The sequence below is a fragment of the Motacilla alba genome, chromosome 3 (assembly GCF_015832195.1).
Source record: "Motacilla alba alba isolate MOTALB_02 chromosome 3, Motacilla_alba_V1.0_pri, whole genome shotgun sequence".
NCBI classification, from domain to species: Eukaryota; Metazoa; Chordata; class Aves; order Passeriformes; family Motacillidae; genus Motacilla; species Motacilla alba.
Window position 1 is genome coordinate 46,209,620 of NC_052018.1, and position 27,160 is coordinate 46,236,779.

Below are 27,160 nucleotides of genomic sequence, written 5' to 3' on the forward strand. Positions count from 1 at the left end.
TACTGAATAATTCTGCCTGAAAACAGATACTGAATCTGTTATGTCACAGTGCTGTGATTAGAAGCTTCTGTAATTTAAAATCTGTACATAGTCTTTATTTTAAATAATTGGGAAGATCGTTATGATGATAAAGAAAATAGATTATTAATTTTATCTGTCTTAGGGAATGCATCTAGGATTCCCAGAGAGGGATCTTAGCCTATGTGCATCTCTTGAGTTCTGAAAAATGCTGTTTCAGAGGTGCTCCAAAGAGCACCTGGGAGCCACTGAACCTGAACCATTCACACGTGGCTTTCAAATAAATGCTGCACTATGAACGACCAGCCATAAGGTAACCCAGTACTCCTCATGGGGGTGAGGCTAGCCAGGGGTAGCACATTGTCTTGCTCAGCCTAAGTAATCTGGAGGGCAATTTAGGATTCCTTAATGAAATCGATTTATGTGAATATATGCTATACTAGAAATCTTTCTGCACTAATTTCTTTTATTTTTGTATGTAAAGTAGTGGTTATCCCATTAATCTGGTAGGGATGGATTTTATCAGAGTATACATAGAAAGTGCAGGGTCTATGAATGTGCTTACTTTTCAACAAGTAGTATATTTTTACTTAACCACAAAGTAAATACATATTTAGAGGAAGGCCACTGATACAGGATTTATTTAACTTTTAAAAAATCCCTGTCAACAGAAGGATTAATTTAATTCTGCTTTTGAAAGAGAGGAGATATTTAATGGTGCTAACAAGAATTGTTATGTTTATTTCACAAAATACAGTAATTGCAAACTAATGTTGCATTTTCACACACCTTTGTTGAAAGCTATTTTACCCATATTACCATACATTAGATGAATTGTGTGTTAAATAACCTATCAATTGGAAAAAAAGTGAACCAGAGAGAGTATGTAATATTTTTTTACTGACTTACAAAAGATTGGATTTTTCTTGTGGGATACCCAACTTCAAATTCAGGACTTCAGATGATAGTCAAAAAGTAGATGTAGACTGAGGACAATAATTTAGAATTAAAAAAATAAAAAAGATAACATTTTTTAATCTTTCACATATTAAAGAAACTCTTTGTGAGTAGAAAAACAGAATGGAATGAAGTCCTTCTGAACCAGCTGCAAGGTAGATGCATGAAATTATTTACCATCTATTTAATGTCCAATGTAGTTTAAATACTTCCATGCAAATATGTACAGCCTGAAACTATTCTTTACTGTATTTAGTACCCCATAACAGTCTTATAATACCAGATTTTTTTAATGTTGTATTTCTCAAAACATATCTATTCAATTTGCAAAGGCAAGTAGACTTTCTACATGGAAGGCTTTGTTAACAGTTTTCATATGCCTTAATATTTGAATTGACTCACTTAGATACACAGTTTTGCTTACCTAGTAAGTAAAATGCTGACAGTGTTGTAAATCATACCTTGAAATGGGGCCGCTACCACCTGCTAGCCCTTGCTATAGCCTTTAATACAGAAACACTTTCAAAAGGACAAATGGACAATGGTCATCAACTAAGTTAATTTAACTTCCATAGAAATTAGAATTCTTAAAAATCAAGTGAGCAAGATTAGTGTCACTTCTATTCCTGGTGGTTTTTCACTCTATGTAGTACTATCAGAGGTAGTAGTTTTTTTTATTTTTCAGTTTTTCGCAGCCTGAAAAGTTAATTGAGTGGTCACTGAGCAACCAACTAAAATCTGCTTCTAGACAACAGTCTGGTTTGGTTGATTTGATAAAACATTTTCTTCTCGGATGCTCCAAACTTTTGTTGAAAACAAAATTGAGTTCTTGAGATTGCAAAGGTGGTCTGGAAGATATTAAATCTACATAAACAAAGGAAGGAACTCTGAGGTGCTTAGATCCTATGATAATGCAGGCAATATGAAATACTTGACCTGCGCAGTGGTATCAAACCAAGCCTGAAGACAGCCTAAAAGAATGGCTTGAAGCAGTTCCTGCTCATTTGAAAGTGATGTTAACTTTGAAGCTGAGTGAGAATGTTGCCAGCACTGTTAGTTATTTCATTGCCAAGAGAGGTGAATTATCATGCTAGGACAATGTATTCTTCATGCTTCCTTATTTAGCAATAGGATCAAAACAAATTCAGTGTTTGAGGTCAGAATAAAAATTAACTTAAGATGTTCTTCAACTTAATATCCATGGGTGGGACTAATTTCACCAAATTTTAGGTGTCTAGGGTTCTCACTTGTACATCTAAGCTAGTCATCTGGGCTCCTTCTCTTTCACTTATCACTCATAAATGTTAATGTTTGAAGTAATTTGTGCCCCTGTTCCCACCCACCAACACTACACAGATGACATCCCTGATCAGATGTTCACAGTGGACACAGTGCAAGGTGGGCTAGAGAAATCCTGCACTAAAAGTCTGCCATCAAAAATGTAGCTTTGTGCAGCTGGGGACTGACAAGGGCAGAGGGCTTTGACAGGTAGGGACTGCCACTTTCTTTCACTTGCCCGCCTTTAGTAGTAGCAGTTATGTGTCAACTGTATTCCAGACAACATCTGGTCAAGTCCCGTCCACTCTTCGCTGAATGATAAACTAAACCTGACTTTAATTTGTAAAGGAGCCAGACCTGAGCCATAAGGTGAACTTAAAAAAGGAAGATGTTAAATCTGGAATTGGTGTCTTAAATAAATGCAGAAGTGGGAACTGGACGAGTTGATTTCCTTAGCTTCACCAGTTAGACATTTAGTCTATTTTCTTTCCCTTTCTCATACCGGTTAGAATTAGGAGGGAGCCTATATCTTGACAACTAATAGCAGTCTAGAAAACTTCTACTGTAGGTATTATCAAATTTGGGTTAGACACTTTCAACACTCCCCTCAGTAAACAAGTAAAATCTGTGGGTTTTGCCTTTGAAAATGTGACTCATCTGCTCAGCAGTCAGATGCAGCCCTGGTAGTTCATACGACTCAGCTGGAGCCCAGTCTGAAACATCAGTAGAACATCCTGTCTGGCTGAGAGATGCATAAACACTGCTTACTGAATAGGATTTAATCTAATGTTGATCTTCACGCAGTTGGCGATACCATATGTTTTTGTGTTTTAATCGTTATCCTGTTTATCTCTTCTCTCTGACCCAAGTCCAAATACTTCTGCTGAATAGGTGTCTTAATAATACTAGCTGAAAATTAAAGAACAGAAAGGCTTAATCATTAATATCATGCACTAGTCTAACTGGCCACAAGATTTTATATTAGCCTCATGTCCTCTCCGTATAGTTAATTTCTTGGATTTGCTTCTACTGTACTTTTTGTTGAAAATTTATGGCAAAGTTAGGCATTTTACTGAAGATCTATTTTTTTCTGGATGATGTAGGCATACTGTTTTCATTGATTACAGTACAAATTCTAATCAGATCAACAGAAGAAGGAAGAATTAATCTCTCTGAACACATACTCTTCAGGCTTGATATTCTGTGCACTTTAGTTTTGTGGAATACTATATGACTTTGAAAAGCTTTAAAAATAAAATAGTTTATGGAAAAGCTATCTTGGTGTGTCACTAACAGCATGCTTCAACAATATAGGTAATTTTTTTGAGTCATAGGCAATTGAAATATTCTTTATGGTCAAAGAAAATGCTGCCTGTGAAAGCTACTAAAGTCTTGGTCTATTTTCAATAGCTTGTGAGAAAGGGAGTCAATGTTTAATGGGGAGCTGGCTAGAATTTCAGATAGGGTTGCAGAAGATGCAATTTCCCAGCCCCTGGAGCTTTTGAAAGTCCACAAATGACAGGGCAAATTCCTCCTTAAGCATTGGTCTTTTATGTATTGATCCTAAAATAAGCACAGCCTAAGTACCACCATAGCAGATGTCTGTTGCAGAGCATTATGTCTTTGGCGTGCACAATTGCTGTTTGTTATCAGCTGTAGGGTATTAATAAAACATGTAAAATAAGCACATTACCATAAACAGGAAGGAATCTTAGGCAAACCCAAGGCTTTCCTCACATCACATTTCTCAGCTTATCCACATTCTCTTGTTTTTTTCCAATTTTCTCTCTTTTTTGCTGTTGGTTTTATGATTTTTTTCTTTTTGTTTATAACAACAATTTAGCTAAAACCTATGCAGTTATCTATATACAAGGTATATATTCTATATCTATGTAACCTCTTTATTTTCACTGTTTTATAGTGATTATTTCATGCTCATCTTCCTTCTTTTTCCTTTTCAACTGTTTTTCTTGTGAACATACAGGGCTCAAACAGCAGAGCCACAAAGGTGGCTTTCCTTTCACATACTTTTCCAGAGTTAGTATTATGGTTTTTCAAATAATACTTCTAAAATTCTTTGATAGCAATAATTTAAACAACAGTGCTTTTATTGTGAATCTTTGGGGTTACAAAAAAACAGAAATCAAAAACTTCAGAAATCAAACTGCAGTCAAACCTGCCCATATTCTGTTTGCAAAGTACGTCTTCTATGGAAATTATCTGACTATGAAGAGTGAGATTTTATTGTTCTTGTTCTTGGGAACTACTAGGGAAATAGCTGAGATCTCAAGAGACCTCTCTCTAAAGGGAAGAGGCTTAGCTGTTGAGAGGAGCAGAATGTACCAAAAAGGTACAAAGTTTCTCTAGATACCTACTTACGGCCTGTAAAGGAAGACCCCACAAGCTTAAATTTTTAAAAATATAAATACTACATATTTTTTTAGTTTAGCTAAACAGCAATAGGACAACAAGGTACAGAATGTTGAAGAAACATTCAGAATAGCTATTGACATCACATTTACAAAAACTGCATGTACTGGAAAATCTGATTTTCTGACTATGCATTCCAAAATGTGAGAAGAAAGGAAAAATAATTTGTTCACATTAATCAGGTATAAGAAACTTAATGACTGGAAAATAGAATATTTTTTTTTAAATGCACAAAAGTGGAAATTGCACACAATATGCTTACAATGGGTTTTCTTAAAGACATCTTTTATCTTAAAAAGTGGGTGAGTCATAGTGGTGTTTATAGGAAACACACAAATGAAACTGCAGTACATAAATATTACCTTGAAAAAATATGCAGAGAGAGAATTAGTTTTGAGCTTAACTGAACACTGTTCAAATCGGAAAAAATACATGGTAGTTCCCTCAAGCTGATTTGAGTCTCCACCACACAGTTCACAGGCTTCCACTCAGGACTGCCATCTGAGGAGTCTCACTAAGAGTTAGAAACATGTCTAAGAGTTTGTGGAACCAAGACCCCTTGGATCACTCACATTAAGATCCAGTCTTGGATTTTACCCTTGTTTATTTCTATGCAACTGAAAGTTTAATTAAGTTAATTGTTGCTGACACATGTAATGAAGATTGAATCTGAAACTAAAAAAAGCTTTGTTTGCTCTGTCATAACTGTTCAAAAAATGTTAAATTGTGGTGGAGGAATCTTTAGTTATTGCAAAAAAGCTCACAGATTTAGAAAAGAGCTTCTGGACAAAGACTTGGTGCAGAATGTGAACTGTTAACATTTGCATGTTAAATTGCTTATGAAATATTTTGAGCATAGTTAAGCTTATCATAGGCTTGGGGTTTTAAAAAGCATCCAGACGTGTTCCTTGGGGGGAACAGATGTGTTTTTCAGTGGTCGGCCAAATATTCTCTCTTTGCTTTGACAATCATTATGTATTTCATAAAACTATATTGTGTTTTGTTGCTGGGCTTTAATTTTTTTTCTGAATTCCACTGCTGTATCTTTATGTGTAATGTTTTTATGTTTAACTTAGAAGGGCACGAGTTACAAGACAGTGAGTGTGCAGCAAGATTAGTGCACCTATAAAATGCACTTCATTATAATCACAAATGTATTCAACATTGTTATATGGTTTTCTTTCTTTAGCTACTACTACTTTTCATGTGGAGAGCAATGTGTGCTGAGCCAGAAGATATGTTCTTAAGAAGCTGTGCTTTGTTTTGGACTAAGCTTTGTTTTTCCATGTGGCCACTGGCAGGTAAGGTGGGGAAGGTGATTCAGGGTCAAGAAAAAAGAGGCTTTGGCAGACAGGCTGGGGAGTTGGATGCCACAGCGGGCATAGCAGTAGCAGCCCAGGCTCTGAGGGAAGAAATTGGGATGGTCTATGAATGCAAGAAGATGCTTTGAGACCTCCAGATATCACAGGGAAGGACGGAGCATCCAGAAAATCCGCTGATTTTCTTTCAAGAAGCTCTCTTCCTCATCAAGCCCAAACTGCTAAAAACGTACGTAGCTGCCAAAAAGCAGAACAGATGCACGTCTGCAAGCTTGGCAGCAGGATCATGAATCAAAAACTTGTCATTTAACACTCCTGACCTGTGCTTTTCCTATCCTCTCACTTCCCTGGCTGTGGAGAGGAAAGGTCAAGAGCTGATGCCGCTGTGCAAATGGGAAACATGTCAAGAGGTGTGCAGGAGCAAGCACTTTCTCTTCCTTTGTTAAAAAGGAGGAAAGACAACTGGGCAGAAGCAAGTTCCCGCACGGTCTCCCCTGGCACAGGGTGTCCCAAGGGGAGGTGGACAGCTGTCCCGGAGGACAGCGGATGCCCCGAGGGCCCTGGAGCCGGGCGCCTCCGTGCCGCGGCTGGCAGCCCTTCCCTCGGGCAGGGGGGTGGGCGTAGGAGCTCCGCAGAGGCCAGGGAGCGCAGCGCAGGGCCGAGAGCCGCCTATCTCCGCGCGTGTGGGTGCGAGGGTGCGCGTTTTGGGGCGGCTTCCCTTTATCCCGCTGTTGTTTGCAAACGGCCGGGGCGGGAGTTTCAGACTTTTTCCCCCTCGCCCTGCTCGGGCGGGACACCGCTGGGCGCAGCTGCCCTGCCTCGTGGGGAGCGGGCAGGGCCCGGGAGCGGGGCCAGGGGCTTGTTTACCGCTCTGCCCGCCGAGGGCAGTGCGCGGTACCTGTGTGCAGGCTCGGGGCGCTCGCCCGCCTCCCGCCCCTTCCCGGCGGCCGTTAACCGCTGCCTTCCAGCCTCCCCCGCCGCTCCCCCTCCCCGGGCGGCCGCGGCACGGTGCGCTCGCTGCCGCCGACACGGCGCGGTCCCGCCCCGCTCCACCCCCTCCACCGGAGAGCCAGAGCGGCGGGCGAGGTGGGGGGGGCCCGGAGAGGAGCGTGGCTTCGCCTGCCTTTCCCCGGCCCCCCTCCCTCCCTCCTCCCCTCCCGCGGCCAATCGGCGCGGAGGGAAGCGCTCTGGTCGCTGACGCCCCCGAGGGAGCCCCCCTTTTAAAATAAAGCGGCGGCGGCGCGGCGGGAAGAGGGGGGTGTGCGCTGGCCTCGCTCGGTCCCGCACACCGGCGGGCGGGCAGATAAACAGACGACAGACAGACAGAGCGAGCGCCGCAGGATGCCGGCAGCCCCCGCGGCCAGGGGCTGAAGCGGGCGGGGGACGAGAGGTCGCGAGGAGAGGGAAGAAGGAAAAGGAAGGCGGGAGCGGCGCGCCTGGAGGGTCTCGCGCCCGCTCCGGGGATGGCGCCGGTGAGCGAGCAGCTGGAGCCGCAGGGCGCGGGGGCAGACCCCGCCGCCGCGACCCCCCTGCCCGGCCCGCCGGCGGGCGAGGAGCCGCGGCGGGAGAACGGCGGCGAGTGGTGCCCCGGGAGCGGCGAGAGCGGGGCCCAGCCCCGGGCGGCGGCGGAGGAGGCCCCCAGGAGCCCGGGCTGCCCCGGCAGCGCTGCGGCGCCGGAGCCCCCCGAGGGCGGCTGGGGCTGGGTGGTGATGCTGGCCGCCATGTGGTGCAACGGCGCCGTCTTCGGCATTCAGAACTCGTGCGGGGTCCTCTTCGTCTCCATGCTCCGGCTCTTCGGCAGCAGCGACGACAAGCAGCTGGTCTTCAAAACAGGTGAGGAGCGGCCGGGAAAAGGGTCGGGGCGGCTTCTAGCCCGCTCCGCCTCGGGCCTTCCCCGCCTGCAGCCCGGGCGCAGGCGGTGTCCCGGCCGGGGGCTCTTGCTGCCGTCAGTGTCCGAGCCCGGGCGGCCGCAGGAGCGAGACCCCTCCGGAGGGCCGGGCCGGAGCCAGCTGGGGCGCTCGGGAATACCCCCCGAGGGAAAGGGCGGCTCCCCCTGCCAGGGTGCGCGGCCGCAGCCCTGCCCCCCCGGGCAGCGACCTCCTGGGGTATCGGGGGAGAAGCTGCGAGCGGGGAGCAGGTGTGCTCTCGCTTCTTCCACAGCTGATCTTTAGGCATCCGCTGTCGTGCATTATGGGTTACAATGCGCGCTTCTGGCCGCAGAAACCTTTATTCTCCTGCCCCCCGCCAGCCTAAAGGTTAGTCTAAATGATCAATTAAGAGTGGGGTATAGTGACACTTAAAATATGTCGAGAGTGGGCTTGACAGTTGCCAAACCTGGCCCTTCGATGTGCAGATTTACTGCTGCAACCAGTGTCACTCAACTCGCCAGTGACGTTTATGATATTTACTAAACTTTAAAGGCACTAACCCTACTCTCACATGTTCCTGATCGAAAGCACTTTAGACACTAAGTGTCAATTAGTTAAAAGGTGAGCGTGCATTCTGTTTTATTTTATGTAAGTTTTCTGCAGAAAGTGTCTTGTGCTCTCACTTTGTAAGTTGAGGAAATGCAGTTTTTGGCCCTTGGCATAACAACAAGTGAAATTAAGGAACAGAATTAAAATTATATTTTGTTATAGTAAATAATAAAGTTGACTTACATAAATGATAGCTTCGTGTTAAATTACTAAAATGAAATACTGAAAAGTAAACCCTGTCTTTTATGGTTTTGTTCATTTCTTAAAAAAATGTCTAGCCTTGCAGACTTGTAAGCCTTCTAGAAAACTTTTTCAGTACAGAGTGGGTGTTACAGGCCTTTTGAAATGTATGTCTTCCTTAATACTTGCATAAGTGGGCCTGAAGTTGAGATGTTAAGACAAAGGTGTTAATTTTCCTCCTGCAGCTTAATAACTATTTTTGTCTGAAGTAGAAAACCAGGGCAGGTGTTTAGACTGAAGTAGGAAAGCTGAAAAGCTGTGGCGGAGCATTAAGTGATGCTGTCTCCAGCATTTAAACAGTTTGCAGTGATATACTAGGTGTATTCCCCAGTGTTCTTGAGCTAGGAAGATGGGAAGATACGCCTGCGCGTCAGGCTGGGCAGTGCTTGTTTCTCAGAAGGGAAATGCACATCCAGAAGTAGGTGCCTAGGCTCCTTAGCCTGCACAGGAGAAGAATGAGATTCAGAGAACGTCCTGTGAATATTTGCACACTGACCTGGGAGCTCCTGGCCAGTCAGAAATGCAGAAGCAAATGGGTGGCTGGTACTCTGCCTGTTCATTGCAGGGAAGTGTAAAAATTGCTTTTTTCTGAGTATCTGGTTCGGTAGTAACAATCTCTTAAAAATTGTTGTCTTGTACTGAAAAAATAAAAAAGGTCTTTAGGTGGTAGTGCAGTAGTCAAAATAATCAACAAGAGAGAGACTGAAATTATCTCCTACCTTCCAGAAGAGCAATTGCACCACTGGTGTCTATGTGAGGTGAGATTGTGGGTGTGCTCTACTGCTCCACTCATGTTTTTGAAAATTCGCCCAATTGCAGAAAACAGTGGGGGGGCAGGGGGATGAGTTGGAACCTGGTTTTAGAGCCAAGGTTTGCATCCTGCTCAGAAGAGCAAGAAGAGTTCTCAGTCCTGGATATAGCCAGCACCTCCTGTATTGCTTTTTAAGTGATGTGAGGGGAAAAAAATAGTTACAGCTGCACTTTGTTTTGCTTTGTCAGATGTATTCTGGTTTGGGTAATGCAGAAGGCACTAATTCTGTTGTTTTTTGGTTTTTTTTTTAATCCAAATGGGTTCAAACTGGGGGAAATGCTGCAAGATAGCTGCCTTGACTAGATACTTGTGTGCATGTGAAGGAGGACTGCAAATAGATGGAGTCTTCTGTAAACAAAAGCACAGCGGATAAAAAATATTCCTTTCCTTTCCCTTCCTGAAAGTACCTTGATGAGTTGGGGTACTGGAAGGGAAAAGTCACTCATTATTTTAGAGTTGGAGAAAACTCTAGCCTGATCATTCCCATGGTATTGATTAAAATACTTAATCTGCTGAGTCTCTTGTGTTTGGACTGATTGCAGCTCAAACCTGGCAGTGGTAACTGAGTTAGTCAAGTTTAATGAATTGGAAAACTGGAATTTGTAATGAAAGTTTTCTTGCTGTGGGGCTTTGCTTTGGAAAGCGAAGTTTAATAGTCTAATTCTTCTGGAAAAAAATGATTTCTCTAATATCTGAAATGCTGATTTTTTGAGAGGCACGAGTATTCCAAGCAATTTCTTTAAGGACCACAGGTGTCTGTGGAATTTTGCAGTTGATCCACAGTACCAAAGAATTCAGGTCTGTTTGTGGTTTGTTAGTTGTTTTTTGTTTGTTGGTTTGTTTTTTGGTTTGTTGGTTGTTTTTGGTTTTTTTCACTAGGATTACTTAGCTGTTGCCAAGAGCACGTGTGTTGCCAGAGGTTTTTGCGTGCCTGCTCTTTTGAGACCAGTCAGTTGTTGTCTCTTGCCTGGTGTTTTTCCTGAAAAGAGGAATTAAGTAGGTTATAATAAAAGCTGCTTTTGGTATCTCTTAATAACACAGTGTAATATCCTAAAAGTCAAGGCAGAATGGGAGGGCACTAAATATCGTAGGCTATGCTATTTTTGTTAGTGTTGGTAGATGAGTGGATGTTTTTCAATGTGAAAGCAAAAAGGGAGGAGGCAGAATGGAGGGAGATGTAGTCAAGAAGTGATTCTGCCTTGCAGATGCGGAGTGGAAGAAACCAAAAGTATGAGCAGGGCAGTTTACAGCAGAGCAGCATGCAGCATCAGCACTGAATAAATAAGATAAAGAACTATAATTAACATTGTTGCTGGATTTAGGAGTATTAATGGAAAAACTTGTGGGTCATAGAGGGTTCAAAAATCCTTCAAGGGACACCTTTATATGAAAAAAATTTGAATGTAACTAGTACACAGTATTTTGGTGTTTATATTAACAAAAACCAAATTTATTTGCTTATGTAGTGCACTATATAAGGAATTTCATTGTTTCCTTGGGTAGTCGTTTTTTGTTCAAAAACTACTTCATTCACAACTCCAGAAGAGGAAAGGCCCCTAGTGTAAGTATAAAACTTCTAGAAAGGTGTGCCTGAAGTCTCAGGAAACTACTCTGTTCATTGTTTATAGTTCATTGTGTTTGAGGAACGAGTAGTGTGGAAAAAAAACAGTGGCAATGAAGTACAGGAGGCTCGTGGTCCTTGGAAATAGAGCAGACCTAGCTGGCCTCTAGTGTTCAAATGGAGCTGTAGTCTGATCACTCTTGAAAGGAAAGGATTTGGTCCAGACCAGTCCAGGGTCTGACAGGAAGAGCACTGGGTTCCTTTCCCTATTGGAGTTGCCATATGGGAATAAGGGACACTGAGCCAGTCCCATTGTTATCTCAGAGATTTGTGTGAGCCCCATCTACTCCTGTGTTTTGCTCTCTTGATAGTTGCCTCTGTTATATAGGTTTTTGTGTGAATATGTACCCATTCTTGTTTTCAAAAAGCAAATAAATTCTATGATTCTAGTGGCAACAGAGATAAAAACAGTAGGTTTCATTTAAAAAAATAGATAAAAATTACTAGTTCCACTACTTCAATTGCTCCTTGATCTATGTTTTGCAATGTTTGCAGTTGTTCTATGATTTGCAGTGCTGGGTCAGTAACTCTACTAGATTATTCTCTCGTGTACAAGTATTGAGTACACCTGTGTGTACAGGTATCACCTGCACAGGGAGTGTGCACTGCTGTTAGAGTTCTGCATCCACGTGTGCTTTGTTAGCCAGTGTTCCTGGAAAACACCACCTCACCTTGCCTGGAGTGGCTATCTGTGTGCTTGTATGCCTCTGGGCTTGGCTCTCTTAGGTGCAGCCTTTGGTGACATATCTGGATATCAGCATGATTGATTGGCTGCCTCAACTCTGTTGGCACCGTCACAACTCTTGGCCGTGGATTGCTGAGAGTTCGATAGGGGAGGGAGGAAAATTCTGATTTTACTTTCACATCAGGCTGTAATTCAGATCCTGAGGAGATAATGTTGAATGACTACAAAGATCTACAAGAGATAATTTCGCAGGGGAGTTTGAAGTTTTCCTTTACTCTTTTCTTGAATCTTTTGATATCTTCCTCAGTTTTCCTCCAGAGGTAAAGACCATCAGCAATTTTGATATAATTCAAGTCCTTGTTGTGTAACTGTCCTTCAGAACCACACTTATGTTTCTAAATCTATGGGCTGCTGTATCCAGTAAACTGGGAACCTTGGCAGGCTGGACCTGTGTCATGTGGCTTGTGAGAGAGCAACTGACTTTTCTTTTTAAGAAGTAGTAAGTCAAATTTGGAACACAGTAGTTATCAGAGTACACAAGTATAATTTGTGTGAGGTACAAGGAAGTGTACTACTATAAAACACTTTGGTCAATAAGGGTTACATTTCAGTGGAGGATGTAGTTCCACAAAAAGCTGGACTTCAGTTTTGAACAAAAAAATGGCTACACAAGGAAACAATGGAGTTGCTTATATAGTGCACATGATTATCAGTGCTGCTGTAGTCTACTTTCCTTCTCATGTTTGCGTGGCTACTGAAACCAGAGCAGTGAACTAACAGTGCGTTCTAACCTGAAAACTAACCTGATATATAAATAGTGTTTCATTTTATTCAGCTGCAGTCATTTTTGTACTCCTTTGACCTGGCGTTGTGATTATAAATACCTATGTAAATGAAGATTCTGGAGTAGCTGATATGATGATTGGGTCAAACTGGAAAGTTGAAGGCAATTTCTGTAGTATGCTGTCTTTGTTTAGACCAGAATGACTAATACCACTTCTGTTTTTGCATACACACATGCAATGTCTTTGTACCTTTGGAGCATTTCTCTTGTAGTCTTGTCAACTATTCTGCAGAGTGATTAGTTATGTTGTCTTCTTGTGTTGGGTTTTTTTTTTTTCCCTTATATTAAATTTCACATTGGTTAGGTTCTTCCTGTTCCAACTGCAGATTAACTTGCAACAAACAGCTTTGTTAGGGAGAATAATCCTCCTAATATGTCTGAAAGCTTGTTACCAGTTAATTTTTGTGGCTTTCTTTAGAGGCAGTACTTGAATTTCATAGTGATGAAACATCCCTATAGAATTTTAAAGATGGTTGGGAACTGTCACTGCTCTGCATTAAATCCACATGCCTCAAGTTATGAGCTCTGGTGTGCTGCCTGTCAGACAAAGTTATATCCTCTAAAATCTCCTTCATACAAATCCCCTGAAATACTAAGTTTTACTGTACTCTACTAATGACACTTTTGTTGCATGTGAAACATTTCATACTCCCAATGTTATTTCTTTGTCAATATCTCTGTTGCTCTAACTGTCTGTAATGTAGAGAAGAAAGGAACTGTGTCATGTTACAAAATGAGGCCTTGCTGTTTTCTGGCATGAGTGATGTACTATAATGACATTGTGCTGTCTATTTTACATTATATACATAACATAATGTTTTTCTTGCTGCTTATTATTAGTACCTGCAGTCAGTGAAGCTTAGTTGAATTTGAAGTTTTCCAGAGGGCATTACTCCTTGCTCTTCAACTTTGTTTTGTTTATTTGGTCCCTGTAGTCTGTTCAATGCCATCTTACTCATCCATTTTTTGGCTACCATCCTTTGAGGTTTCTCAGATCCCTTCCTCATTTTTGAGTTGCCTTAAATAACTGTTGTTTAAAGGGGAAGTTAGCAAAATGTACATACATCTATGTAATAGACATACATCTATTAATAAACCTTTTTCTTAGACTTAGCAAGATGTACCTGTGCTTAGTGTTTGCCTATCCGTAAACATGATTTCATCTTTCAACACAGTCTGCTTGTCTCTGGACACTTTCCATTTCGTGATAATTTTCAGTCTCTTTTGTCATGATTTCTTTAGCCTCCTGAAAGGAGTGTTACTGAAGGCAATCTTGAAGTTTAAATACTATTGATCTCTCTTTATATTACTGAGTTACTAGTCTTGTATGAAGCACTGTTCTTAAACTATGATAGCATAATATGTATATATGTCTATTTACTCTTAGCCAGTTTGAGTTAATGAAAGATAATAACAAACTGCAGCCTCCACTTGGAGCAATGTCTACTAGACCAGGCATCTAATGACCTTTCCCAGTTGGGTTTTGATCCAAGGATGGAGACTCCACAGCCTCCAAAGTGCCAGTGTTTGGTTACTGTGAGCAAAGAAGATTTTTCTTACCTTTAAATGGATTTTTCTCCATTTCAATTTGTGTCCATTGCCTCTTGCTGCTCATCAGAATACCACTGAGAAGAGTTTGGCTCAGTCTCTTCACATCCTCTCATGGGGTATTTGTGCATGCTGAGATTGCCCCCTGCAGCCTTTCGTGCTTGAACCTAACCAACACCACCTCTCTCAGCCTCTCATCTCTGTGTCAGATGCTCCAGTTCCCTTATCTTTGCAGCCCCTTGCTGGATTCACAGTAGTAATCAGACCACCTGCCCCACCTTTGGCATTGTTGGTGTTTCAGGCTTTTGATGCTTGAAGGTCTCAGAGAAGGTGAAGTCAATCCATTGTCACCTCCAGTGTTGTGCTTTGTGCTGACCCCCTCCCACTTTCCCTCACCTGGTAACATAAATACTGCACCAGCACACACCTTCTCAGGTGTCTGAGCGCCTGCTACCTGCCACGCTCTTTTAATAGAATTCTACACATCAAAGATCATGCTTTGAAATGAGAAAAATATTCAGAAAATTCTAACTTTTATTGCTGTGTATTGCTAAGGAAAATAAGGATTTTCAATAAACATTCATCTGTAATGCTCAGCAAATAATTACCCAATTTGAAGTTGCTTCTGCTCTCTGAACTCCAGGGAAAGAGATGCAGTGATTATTTGCATCCCAAGCTAATGTAGCACTGATAATATAACTGCCTGGTTTTAAAATAGTCCTTGTGTGAAGGAATGATATAGGTTCTTTCTTATGTCTCCACAGACTTTTGTTTTATTCTTTAATTTTGTGAACAAACCGTGTAGCCTTAGACCGCTGCAGTTCAGCCTTCAGCAAATATGTACAGAAAGGATAATTCTGAGAAAACATTCCCATGTGATCTTGTACTATCTGTTTTCATTTCAGAAATATAATTTATTACAATAGCAGCAGCTCTGTTTTGGATATTGCCTTTAATTTTCGTGGGAACTGGGTAGGAATGACTGGTTCTAATAGCTAAGTTAATAGCAGCCCTTTAGTAATGATGGGACCAATTAAAAAATGATCAGTGCTAGTTTGTTCCCACACACAGGAAGGGATTACTGGGATGTTGAGCCCAGCCTCTGTTATCAGCAGCATGTCTATAATCCCATGGAACATGGTGTCACTTAGATGGTAGGGACTTGTACTTAGACTGGAAGTTAAAAAGCAATTTCCTTGCTGCCTTTTTTATGAGTAAGCAGAAGTAGTGCAATCTTTGGCTGTTTATCTTCTGCAGTGTGCTTTATTCAGCAGAGCAGTACTTTATGTATATCTTCCAAGTACCCAATAGTTTTTTTTCTTCTTTTGTATTTTTAGGAACATAGATTGGAGGAATAATAAGTAATTCAAAACATGTTAACTATTAATTTAATTTTCTTAATCTCTAGCTGTTGTCCTCTGGGAAATTATTTGTAAAACATGCAGTAAAGGTTGTCTTCTGGCTCGTAAACTGGGTTTTAGCCATTTTTAAGATTCTTCAATAAAAACATTGCAAATAGAAAATGCATTGAGGAAATAAAACAAGTCTTCCTACTTCTTTTTAAAGAAGTATGTTGATAGTGGTACCACATAATTTCAGCTGTATTTTATCAGTGCTGTAACTGAGCAAGGATAAAACACTGTGATATAATGTTCTAAATAAACTGCGATCTTTAAGCTTTTGCAGTCTAGAATGAATGAACAGTCCTTTCTTTTGGACCAAAACACAGCTTTCTTAGTGGTAAGTTCATTATATGAAACCAGTAACAGTGTTCTTGTGTGCCAAGTAGGAAAGTTTGTTTTGAAGAAAGAAAAACCCAACAATCTCCACTTTATTTAACTACAACATCAAAAGAGATTTGTTATAATTAGAGATGTCCTAGATTTAGCACTTCCTATATTGCATTGAAAGCTTAAGAGTCAAAGAATTCAAGAGGAAAAGAGAAGTTTAGTATTCATTACCAAGTGATCCCCAGTGAGTTGAGATGTTGGAGATAGGCTGTGTCTTTGGAGACTTTTGTCTGTGTTGTCTCTGGTATCAGCACTCTAAACCTCCTGTTGTCCTTGGACTGACTTCTGTGACTTTGCCTTGTTTGGTTTCTGTACCCAGGTGTGTACTGGCCATGTGTCTCTTAAGGAGCTGCTTAGTCTGCTCTAGATTAGAGTCTGGATGGCACCAAAGCCACACAGAGTGAGCACTTGAGCAACAAGGTCATAGGTGTAAAACAAACAGACTTGCTTGGTCCAAGGAGGCCTGTAGCTCTTGTCCAAAGAGTTGGAAGCACCCAGTGTGCTTGGGGTATGCAGCCAGGGCTTTCTAGGACAGTAACTTGATCCTGTGTTGTAACTGAACGTGCTGGGGTTGGAACAATCTCAGTGGGTTCCACTGGTCAGACTGAGCCTGTTTGTTGTCAGTGTGCTCCAGTTTGGTGCATACTGTAGTAGTTTCAAAGTGGTTGGAATTGGCTGATGGCATCTGCTTCTATACAGTGCTGCTTGTTTTTATGAGGAAGGAAGGTGTGGTAGCAATGCCTTACCCAAAGATGCAGTTAACCTCAAAGCACATGAGATTGAAATTGAGAGCCTGAACTGTGGTGCATATTCTGGACATGACAATGGTATGTGTCATGGTTCAGAGTAACAGCCTTATCAGAAAGTTGATTTAGTAAGGCTAGATAATATTTTTTTGAATTTTGAGTGTAGTGTTTATATGATGGCTTTTGGATTCTCCTTCAATTTATCTGTGAAAATACTGCCTGTGGCCCCTTGAGTTCATTGGATTAAGTTGTCATGTGTGTGACAGAACTGAAGGTATGTACTTTAAAGAAAGCCTTTATGATTTTGGCACACAAAAGGGAATGTGAAGTTGCCCTTTGTTCTTTTGTAACTTCAAGTAATTTCTTACCTTTGAAATATTTATTTAGCTTAGGCTCTTCAAAACCCAGCATTGCATTCCAGACTTGAAAGAAATTAGAACTCTCAACTTATAATTTCTGCCACAGCTGGGTACTGGCAGTGATCTAGAAAATTAAATAAACACTAGGGCGTTTTCTGGAAGATTAAATGTGCAAGCCTGGGATGTATTTTCTAATCCTATCAGAGTAACCCCATTTTTTACAAATTGAAGCATGAAGCATTATCAGCTTTTTACACCTCTGTACATATAAAGGTATTTTGTTCATAGTGAAGCAGTTTAATGAACATTTAGTTTCATGCAGTGAAATCACTGACCCTTGAAGGTGTGTGGCGGGACTGAGACAGAATTGGGTAAATTAGTGGGAAGGCTGGAGTAGAACTGCACAAAATTGGTATTGGCAATGTTAGTCTTTGTATGCAGTCAGAAGTTTAGTCAGTGTGGCCCCACTCTAGTGTTCTGACTTTTTTTTGCTTTTTCTGATATTAGGCAAAAAATAGTATGTTGCATGCAATTTATGCAACCTCATGCTGCAGTATTGATCTTTTGTATATGTGGTTTAAGGCATTTAACTTAATGTATGTTATGCTCAATCTCTGCTTTGAGCTCTGTGCCACCAACTGTATACTGTATTAATAACTTTTTAAGTTGAAAATGTCAATTTTTCAGCAATTGGTCAAAATATTTTAAAATATTTTATAGATAATTTAGCTGTATTTCTTAAGGGTAATTGTATTGGGAAAATACAGGTCAAGAAAGGTGGATATTCTACAAACTACTCTGCTGCTTGTTCTTTGGGGTACTGTCTCTGAGCAATTGAGATTTCTTTTCTATTGATGTGGTATCCCATTTACCAGTATTCCAGGCACATATTTTCTTGATCGGAGTAGGTAAGAGAAGTGCTATAAATAGTAAGCTTAAAACCCAGGTGAAAAATTTTGTCATGTCTTTAAAACTGCCTCCATCTGGACCTATGTGGTTGTTCCAGAGTTTCAGACAAAAAAGGATGTGGGTTCTTAATGGGACAGCATTCCTCTAGCTTTTGAGTTGAGAATCAGAATGGAAAGGATAGAAACTTAAAACTTGTAGCAAATTTTCATATTGAAATTATGTTGTCTTCTGAAGGTGATAAATCTTAGCATTTCTCACAGCTTGCTGTTTATAGGCAGTGTGAATTCCCTGGAAACTGAGGGCTTGCTCTTTTGGGTGGGATCTCAGCCTGAGAGATTGCTGGTCAGTATTTATTGTGCAGAAGACGGGGATAATATGAACAGCATTCTTAAAATGAAAAGACTTTCATTATTTTTATCAAGACATTGCTTTAACAAAAGAGGGGTAGGGCTCTGCTTTTTCTTCACCTTTGCAGAGATCTATAGAGCGCTCTGTGAACTGTTCTGGAATTCCTCTTCAACACACTTACTTGTTTTTTTGAAAGAGGAGATTTTCTGTGACTAAGATAGCACAACTTGGTTCCAATGGCTTAAAACCTGATTACTGTTTTTCTTTTGTGTGTTAAACTAAAATGTGAAGAAGAGGAGGCTCAGTGGACTCTAAAAGATAATTAGGAGTGGTCATACTTAGAAATGAGTAATGCGGACAAGGTGACCCCCAATAGTCACCATGTGCCTGAGAACATTGTCCAAACTCTTCTTGAGCTGTGTCAGGCTTGGTGCTGTGACCACTTCTCTGGGAAGCCTGTGCCAGTGCCCAGCCACCCTCTGGGTGAAGAAGCTTTTCCTAATATCCAGCCTAACCCTCCCCTGGCACAGCTTCAAGCCATTCCCTCAGGTCACCAGGGTGAAGAGTTCAGTGTCTACTTGTCCTCTTCCCCTCATGAGAAAGTTGTAGACTGCCATGAGGTCTCCCTTCAGCCTCCACCAGGATGAGCAAAGTGACCTCAGTTCCTTCTCATATGGGGCTTCTCCTCTAGACTCTCCACTACCTTTGGATGCTCTCTAACACTTTATACCCTTTTATCATTGCACTCGAAGCTGCACACAGGACTCGAGGTGAGGCCGCCCTGGTGCAGAGCAGAGTGAGACAATCCCCTCCCTTGCCTGGCTGGCAATGCTGAGCCTCATGCACCCCAAGATACGATTTGCCTTTCAGTTTATTTGCTTTTTATGAATTTTAAATTGCATGATAGAAAAAATCACAGGGGCCATGAACTATTTTTCTCTCAGGCTCTCCATGCCATTCTTGTCAGAACTACCACCTATCTTTTGTGCAAAACTCATAGCTTGGGAGTGATGAATTCATTTTAAGGTAATCTTGCCACCAAGTGTGAAATTATATAATGAATTAAGTCCTTTTTTCTTGAATAAGTGGCTGAAGTGGCCAACCTTTTAGTGAAGTGTTGGGTATAGCTTTGTGTGAAACAGACATCAATTGAGTTGTGGGATTAAGAGTTTGTGATTGGGGGAGTAAATGAATGTTTAGTGGGAGGCTAAGAAGTAATTACAGAGTGGCTTAGCAGTGTTCACACAAACGTAGTTGAAATGAATGGAGTTCAGGACTAGAGTAAATGCAGAGGAAGGAAAAAGGAGCCTCCACTTGTTGTTAGGGCTGGTGAAGAGGAGATCAAAGGTATCTGCTTATTTTAAAAGTGGGACATCTTGTTAAGCCACCCTCCATTGGGAATGCTGCATCCACACAGATTTGCTTGTTCATATAAGTGCCTGTCTTCTAAACTGACTTGTACTGCTCTGATTGCAGCTATGCTTTGTTGGCATTGTCGTTTGCTTTGGCAGTTACTTTTTGTCTTTAGCTACCTCTCCATTTTTTATGAAGTAATTTCATAATTGTAAAGCACTTTCCTGTGTGCAATTGGTTTAGCTTAGATGGTCATAGCTTCTGTGAAATTCTATAGGTAATGAATTTCAGTTTAGTGTAAGACAGGGGTACCACAAATATTTTGTGATAGACCAGCTCTAAAAGCCTATGGTCTTCTGTTCATATGCTTGTCTCCAATTTAAGGAGAGTTTCAAGTATTAAACATACATTTTTTCCTTCAGTAGTTATATCTGGCCTGTTTTAAAATAATAAATGGGTAAACTATATATAGTTGTTCCTCTCCCTTACCTTTTTTCCTGTTTTTATCTGGGTCACTATGGGAGTGCTGAAGCAAATGTGATGGTTGGAGGGTTTTTTTATGTTCTGAAAGGCGTGATACATACTGAGGTGGGAAACAGTCTTCCTAAATGGCACTGGTGCCAGTCATTCAGTGATGCTTGGCATCACATTGTACCAGTAATGTGCATTTTGCCTTCATGAGTGGTTTTTATTTATTTATTTATTTAGTTTTGCTCTGCTTGTCTGTGTTTGTTGCACTGGTATGCTGGGTGACATTTTCAGGCAGTGGTACAAGAGTGGTGTTACACCACTGGAGAAAACTGGCAAGGTGTGGAATTCAGCTGGAAGGTTATACTAGATGGAGGTCTGTGGAGTGCGTTTAGTGGTTTGTGGAGAGTTACTCAGCTGGGCAGATGCCAGCTTTTAACTTTAGGGTGGGCTGAAATTCTACAGTTAACCCAAGCTGTGCTGCCGAGATCTCCACTGCCTCTAGTGGGAGCTTTGACTCCTCACTCACACAGGCATCCTCACTTGGGTGCTTTCACATGCAAGTCGAATCCAGCTCCGGGTGTCCTGCAGAACTCCAAAAAGTGTGCTGTCTTACCCTCGTGAGTATGTGGTACATCTTTGTGGTCTTTGCTCTAACAGTATCTGCAATGACATGCACACCCGTCCATGCCACTTAGAGGTCACATTTACAAACTTGGTTAGTTGGATGTTTAGGGAGTTATTGCCAAAGTTATCTTTCTTTTGAAGGTTTATCAAAGCGTGATAGGATCAATACAGAAAGCAATGCCCCGTGGAACTCTTTGATGCTCTGATCTTGTATGTAGTCAGTAATTTAGCTCTATTTGCTGATGGGTCTTCCATGTGATGTTGTATGATCTTCAGCTTCTAGTTGCTCTAGAATTTATTTCATGGCATGTGGAAAACAGGCTGATGCTGACTTCTTGGCTAACACATTTGAATTATTCTCAAAAGGTAAATTCATCTTGTATTTGGAATGCTTAAATTCATTTATATAACTCCCAACAGTTAGACTGTAATTATAGGTGCTGGATCCATTTCAGCTGTTTCCACATATGAGGTAGTTTGTAGGCAGCTTTTCCAGGTATGTTTGAGTGGTTTCTTGATGAGCAAAGTTAGGTTACAAGAAAGAATAAAAAAGTCAGTGTGAAAACATCCAGAAAGTTGAAGTAGTTTACCAACCAGTACTGGTAGACTTGTAAAGCTTGTTCTTGGAGGCAAGATAGAGCTGCTTGGTGCGTGCTCCCCACCCCCCCACTGCCCTTTAACCTTTTTGTTTCCAGTTTTGGTCTTGGCACGGTTATAGAGCTGCTGGCATACATAGATGCCAGCCAGTTATGTCCTGTCTCTGGGAGAGGGAATTCGTGCTCAGTCCCACATTTGGTAGAAGTCGCAAACTGCAAATTGTTTCCTCTCTGAAGCAGTGCATTGCTTCTCTGAAATTTGTCATGGCAGGACCTAATTCTTTGCCAAAGTATCTGAGAGATGCCAGTTGGTACCTGCCATTCAGTTTTTTTTTTTTTTAAAGTGTTGGCTGGGCTAATAAGCTATTTGAGGCTTTTGTTCATGCATTAGTTGCATCTCAGGAGGATAACCAAATATTTGTAAATTAAATTTAGAATGTTTTTTAGGAGGAGGCTGTCTAATAGGTAAATAATCTAACTAGGTTTTAGGTGGATATATCCAAGTACAAGTGGAGTCATGCTGGTAATGTTTTTTCTTATTCTGAGGAAACCACTTAAGAAGACCTTGCAGTAGTTAAGACTTGAAGGTATTTAGTTGTAACAAGAAATTTGTAGTTACTTTTATGTTGGTATTAGAGGTTAAATAAAACAATAGAAAAATTGAATCTGAAAGCCTAGACATTGTTTGCTGATCTCTTGATGTAAAAAAAACCTGATTATAATCCCATTGGTACTCACTTTTATATATGCTCAGTATATATTATATATGAAAATGTTTCTATTTTGTTTTTATCATTTATTTAACTTGAATATTCTGTCTTTTTTCTGTTGGGGGGGCTATGTCTGTTTGTTGGGGTTTTTTTTTTTTTTGACTGGTTTGTTTTTATTTTGTTCTCTAATTCTTAGTTTCTCTTGAAATAGACCAGTTGCTATGAAAATATGTTGGAATAGCATACTGCCTGGTTTTGGCTTAAACAGGTAGGCAACCAGTAGCTCTGCTGGGTATCTGCATGGAAATGAAGAGTCACTTCCTTCTTTTCCTAACAGTTATTGTCTGTATTTGGGCAGTATCTGGAAAGATCAGTGCTGCTCTGTTAGAAAATGGGTTGAAGAATAATTTCATTATTTTTCCTTCCTGAAATGGTTTAATTTTCTCCTTAATAATGTTATCTAGACAATTAATCTCAAGATTTTGCTGTGCTGTTGATCTTCAGCAGCAAATTGTCAGGTCTCCCGAGTTCCTGTGTGTATCAGCTCTCACTGATACTTTACTGATGAGAATTGCCAAGATGAATTCTACAGTTTCTGTTTGCAGCTGTCTGCTTTTTCTGAGCTCTCAAACCAGAGGAGAAATGCAGGAAAATGGAAATACTCTTCTGTTATTTTAATAGTTTTACTACTCTTATTACATTTACTTTTACATTCCGTATGTTAAATGAGGTAAGATGTTCTCCACTTTCAACTGGAAAGAGGGAAATTTAGAAGTAACACTTAATCCAATTAATGTATTTTCCTGCTCTGATTCATTGTGATGTCTTTGAGCATCTGGTGGTAACTGAGCATGAGCTGCTTAAAGTCACAGAAACCCAATTCCTATTATTTCTGCTCATTGAAGAGAATAAATGAATTACCAGACACTAATCTTGGGATAATTGCTTGCTGAGCAGGAGATCTTAGCTCTTAGAGAAATTAGTTTTGTAAGTTTATGGAGCTGTCAGAACTAGTGAACTATTAAAAAAAGGTTAACCACAAATGAACAGCAGCTGAGCTTTCAGTCTTTTATTCCTGAGTATTGCAGTTGAACTTTGCAATATAGAAATATATGCTGTGGAGATAAATATTATTTCTTCCCCTTTGTTGTAGTTTCAGCCCAGCCAACCCAGGACACCCTTATATGAGTTTTACTATTATCAACTGAAGTTTAAGCTGGAGACTGAAATTTATCAATGTTTCTGGCAGTACAACGGTAGGAGGTATGTGCAGTAAGATGCACTGTGTACTGCTGGTTTGAATGACCAAACCATTTTGGGTTTGAAGTGATGTTTTTTTGGGTTGGTCCTCTGATTTGGACATAGACGAAGGCTTGTGCTTTTTAGCTCTAGTCTACCCCGTGACATTTACATCAGTTTTCCTTATTCTCCTTCTTTTGACATGACTTAGGCAGGTTAGTATCCAAAATTCTTTCTGAGTTCTTCATAACTGTGTGGTCTTGTGATTTATGGCTTTAGGGCATTGGTATTTGAAAGTCATGTTGTTTTCACTGGTGGTCCTCATGCTTTGCCTTTGGAGAACAGCATGAAGGAGGTGCTAGGAGTCATCAGTTATAGTTCCTGCTCAGTGGCATTGACCTCACTGGAGTCTTCTGCAGGGTCTGGGAGCAGACTTCCTCCCCCACACATGTATCTGGAAACATTCAGAGCCCCAAAATAACTAGATTAAGCAAGCAAGCCTCAAATACACGTTAAATTTTTCTGTGTAGAATAAAGTGCCTGTTAACTGATTTTCAAAACCTTTTATTTGCAGGATAGCTAAGGACTGCTTTAAGGGTTCCTGGATCTTTTTGTCTTGATGGGTATTTTTGTCTCTGTAGATTGTTGCTATGGGCAGTCAGTGCATTTTTTTGAGGCTATAAAATCTGTATTTCTCTGTCAAATTCCTATTGTGTATCTGGTCTTTACAAATAACAGTATATAGTCATTCAGATTTTTTTGCACTGTTTATAATGTTTAATGCATTATATGTTTCATCAAAACCCCACAGGGATTCTGGCAAAGTGATAACAATATCCTGGGTTAACTTGGATTAAGTGCTCTGATTGCAAGTTAGTGTTTCATGCAATATGTTTCTGCCTGTCAATGAGAACTGCACTTCTGTAGACAATCTCTTTATTGTGGAATCTCTGTTTGAAGCTTCCTCAGCTTAAAAAAAGTAAGCTTTATTTATTCTCCTTCCATTTATTTTAACTACTGTCAAAATATCAGGATATAACAGACTTGTCATATAAGGACACTATTATTGATATTTTTTAGGGACAAACTGTGATCCTTGTAAGTTGTGTTTGACTTGTATTCTATTCAGAATGGCCATGGAGGCTTCAGAGCCCTCCTCCAGTCAATGTCCAGGTATCATCCATGGGTTGGTAACAGTGGAAGCGTAAAAGCTATGTACTGTCACAGGTACTTGCTCCAAATACATGATGTTTTATTTTCAACACACAAGAAAGAAACAGCATTTCCTTTTGCACTCGGAGACTTCTGTTTCTGAAGGCAGACACACACGTTTAGGAAAGTACAAAAGCAGAATCAAACCCAGCCTACTGTTAGCAGGTTTATTTCTGCCACAGCATAGCTGCAGTGCTTTTTAAAGTGTTAATAAGAGCTGCACACAGTGGAAACAAATCTATTATGGGAAAAAAGTCAATATTGTATGTATTTGTCATTGCAGAATTGAATTTTGATCATGAAAATATTAGAGTAATTAGAATTAGATCTACCAAAAAAGTCTTTGAATAGATTGATACAAAATGCAGAAGTATGTTATTTCAAACTTACAGGTCTTCACAAATGCAGTTGTGCAAACAAGAAAATGGCTTATTCTTGGCATTTTTTGGTGGTCATGAGTATTGCACTATGTACACCATATCAAAAGCAGAATAAATTGAAAAGAATGTTACTTCTTTCCCTACTGCTGTCTTGATTTGGTATTTCCCAATGCCTTTTTATTTCCAATTTAGAGTTAATTAGAATTGCTTTATACCTTTCTTGAGCACTTGAAAGTTGGTTTTAAACCCAGATGGTTCAAATTCTGAATTGTATGAAGAAGTTAGCATATGCAAAAGAATCAGCACAGACATTGTACTGTCAGAACCAATGAGGTTGGAGAAGACCTCTAAGCCCAAACCACTAACCCATCACTGTTAAGTCCATCATTAAAGTATGTCCCCAAATGCCACATCCACTTGTTTTTTGAACACTTAAAGGGATGGTGATTCCACCCCTCTCCTGGGCAGCATGTTCTCAATGCCTGACCACCCTTTTGGGGGAAGAAATTTTTCCTAATATGCAGTTCACGATGTCCTCTCCTGGTACAACTTGAGGCCATTTCCTCTTGTCCTGTGACTTCCTACATGGGAGAAGGGACCAACCCCTGGCTCGATACAACTTCCAGACCCTAACTTTTGAATGCAAATCAGGAACATAGCTTAATAAGAAGCATTGGGGGCTTTTATTTTGCACACAGCTTATTGCATACGTCCCTGGCTGTGTGATTTACTGCTTTTTTAGAACGGGATTTGTGTTGTTGTGACTAATGAGTGGTCCTGTTGGTCAGTGTGCTCACTGGCATGACTGTGCTTGAGAAAAGAAACTGGCTTGGTGTTAAACCTGATTATAAAGATTTTTGAATAATTGAATTCAACTTTTGTCTTTTAAAGTCATGTCTTCAGTGGTATGAGAACTCTCCCAAGGAGAATTGGGAGTTGCTGACTGAAATATGTAATAGATTCAGTGATTTTCTGGCAGTATTTTAATTATTAAAATTGATATTTTATTTACTGGTATAACCTTGAGCCTCTTGGGAACAAGCCTCTAAGGTAAACTAAGGAATGTTTGATTTATCAAAAAACGTGGTTGCTTGTTATTTCTGTTGTATCTTCTTCCTTGTGTTTGGTAGCTATGGAGAAAAGAAACTCATAGCATAAAAGCATTCTGAGACCTCCATTTGTAAGGCTGTGCTTTGCATGGATCCTGCTGTTAATTTGCAAGGCAGATTTATGACCTTTCCTTTCAAGTGCACTGGTGGTGGATTTTAGAGGAAGTAGCCCTGCTTATGAAAACTCCTAGCTGTATTCATGATAGGCTGGGGAGGATCTCTGGATCCCCTGTTCAGAGCAAGTTCAGTCAGATCAGATGACTTGGGGCCTTTGGCTGAGTTTGGATAGAGATCCCATATTCCATCTTCTGCCTCTTGTGTTGTAGCTGTGCACCTTTGAGCAGTGTAGTTATGTTTTCTATGCCTTTTAGGTAACTGTATATGTCAATGAGATCCACACTCCTTGTGCCTCCCAAAACTTTTAGTAAGTTTGAAAACCCCCAAATCTGCCAGTCTTCCCTCTAAATTAGGTGTTCCAACCCTCAGTTACCTTGGTGGCCTTCTCCTGTTCTCAGTCCAATATATCAATGTTTGTCTCTTGCTCTGGGGTGCAGAAAACTCAGAGCAGCTCCAGATACAGCCTCATGGAAATGGACTGCCCATGTCCCTCAGGCTGCTGGTAATGCTCCTGCTAATGCAGCTTGGAGTGCAGTCAGTTTTTATTGCTGACGAGCACCATGCTGGCTCACATTCAGCTTGTGTCCATGAGGTCTCACGTGTCCCCTTCTGCAAATCTGCTGTCTAAGCAATTGACCTGCAGTCTGTGCTAGCTCCTGTTCTTTTATCCCAGGTGCAAGACTTTGCATCTGCCTCTGAATCCCTTCTGTCTGCTGTTGTCCCTTTTCTCGGCACGTTGAGGTCCCTGCACATAGCAGCCCTGACCTTCAGCATATCACTCACTCCTTCCAGTGTGATACAAGTTGGTACATGTGAAGTGTTTCTTTTAATATCTGTTATCTCTTATAAAACCAGCTGTATGTCTTTAATGCTTAGTAAGAGACTTTCACACTGGAAATTAATCTGTGTTCTGTATCTAGTAATTGATGCTTACGAAGCTTAAAAAGTAATTTTTGCTGTTATACGCCT

The 27,160-nt window shown here is 40.8% G+C and overlaps 1 protein-coding gene across 1 annotated transcript in view; it reads left to right on the forward strand.

Annotated features, from left to right (window-relative positions):
- Window positions 1–7,465: 7,465 nt before the first annotated feature.
- Window positions 7,466–27,160, forward strand: part of SLC16A10 (solute carrier family 16 member 10) — a 65,860-nt gene continuing 46,165 nt past the window's right edge. Inside the window, exon 1 of the mRNA XM_038131153.1 lies at window positions 7,466–7,835. Within this exon, the coding sequence (XP_037987081.1) occupies window positions 7,466–7,835 (370 nt within the window). The remainder of the gene's footprint in view (window positions 7,836–27,160) is intronic.